This window comes from Fulmarus glacialis, unplaced genomic scaffold, assembly GCF_000690835.1.
Source record: "Fulmarus glacialis isolate BGI_N327 unplaced genomic scaffold, ASM69083v1 scaffold6605, whole genome shotgun sequence".
In the NCBI taxonomy this organism is placed as follows: Eukaryota; Metazoa; Chordata; class Aves; order Procellariiformes; family Procellariidae; genus Fulmarus; species Fulmarus glacialis.
This window is the reverse complement of record NW_009211051.1, coordinates 10,920-12,187: the sequence shown is the minus strand read 5'-3', so window position 1 is coordinate 12,187 and position 1,268 is coordinate 10,920. Positions and strand designations below refer to the sequence as shown.

At 59.0% G+C, this 1,268-nt stretch overlaps 1 protein-coding gene across 1 annotated transcript in view; it reads left to right on the top strand.

Annotated features, from left to right (window-relative positions):
* The window catches only part of LOC104076487 (zinc finger protein GLI4-like), a 1,295-nt gene extending 546 nt beyond the window's left edge, over window positions 1-749 (top strand). The window contains exons 2-3 of the mRNA XM_009577373.1: window positions 379-547; window positions 606-749. Coding sequence (XP_009575668.1) covers window positions 379-547; window positions 606-749 — 313 coding nt within the window. The remainder of the gene's footprint in view (window positions 1-378; window positions 548-605) is intronic.
* The last annotated feature ends 519 nt before the right edge of the window (window positions 750-1,268 follow it).

Below are 1,268 nucleotides of genomic sequence, written 5' to 3'. Positions count from 1 at the left end.
GGGGAGAGAGCCGGAGTCCGCCCCCTCCAGCCATGTCACTCGGCAAGCGTTGGCTCTCGCCAGCACAGAGGCCATGGGGGCAGGGGGTCCGCAGGGGTCCCCCTTGGAGGAGTTACCCGCAGTGCAGGTGGTCCTTCAAGAAGTCCAGCAACCTGCTAAGCCACGGGGAAACACACAGTGGAGCCAAGCCCCACGCCTGCGAGTTCTGCGGCAAAGCCTACTCTCTCCAGCCATGTCACTCGGCAAGCGTTGGCTCTCGCCAGCACAGAGGCCATGGGGGCAGGGGGTCCGCAGGGGTCCCCCTTGGAGGAGTTACCCGCAGTGCAGGTGGTCCTTCAAGAAGTCCAGCAACCTGCTAAGCCACGGGGAAACACACAGTGGAGCCAAGCCCCACGCCTGCGAGTTCTGCGGCAAAGCCTACTCTCACCAGGGCACGCTGCAGCAGCACCGCCGCCTGCACGCGGGTGAGCGGCCCTACGAGTGCCCCTTCTGCGCCAAAACCTACACCTGGTCCTCGGACGACCGCAAGCACATTGCACCCACACGGGTGAGAGGCCCTACAGCTGTGCTGACTGCGGGAAGGCCTTCACCCGCTCCTCCGCAAGCACCAGTGCAACACGCACCTCAACAACAAGCCCTTCCCCTGCCCCGACTGCGGGCACACCTTCAACGAGCCCCTCTCCCTGCTCCGCCATCAGCGGGGACACTTCGGGGCCACGCCGTTCCCCTGCCCTGTTACTTATTTCTGAGCGCTCTCCCTCCAGGAAGAGAGGATCCCAGCACGGGATCCATCTTCCTGCCCCTGGCAAGGCTGAGCACCCTGCCCCGGCCACGCAAAGGCGCTGCATGCGTTTCACGGGGCGGTGAAAACCCCGACACCCCTATGGGTTAAGCAAATACATACCGGGTTTAAATTCCACATGGAAACGGGCAAGGAAAACCAAACCGAAGCCTGAACCCTCCTGTGCTGCCAATGTGATGAGCACTGCAAAACACAACCCTTTCCTTTCACGCAGAGTACGCTGGATACGGTAATTACAGGCCAAGTATTTGCACCCCTCGCTCTCCTCCCAGGGGAGCCTGTTCCAAAGCAGAAGTGCACTGAGTGTTTCTACAGCAATAAGCTGCTTTCTGAGACCAAGAACAGGGACTAGACAGTTGGTAAAAATGGCTTTTCTCAGGTACCTGATAGCTGAGGCAATTAAAAGAAAATTAAACTGACATTTCTAACTTGTACTGTAAGAGAGATGTGCAGCGGTGAAATAATT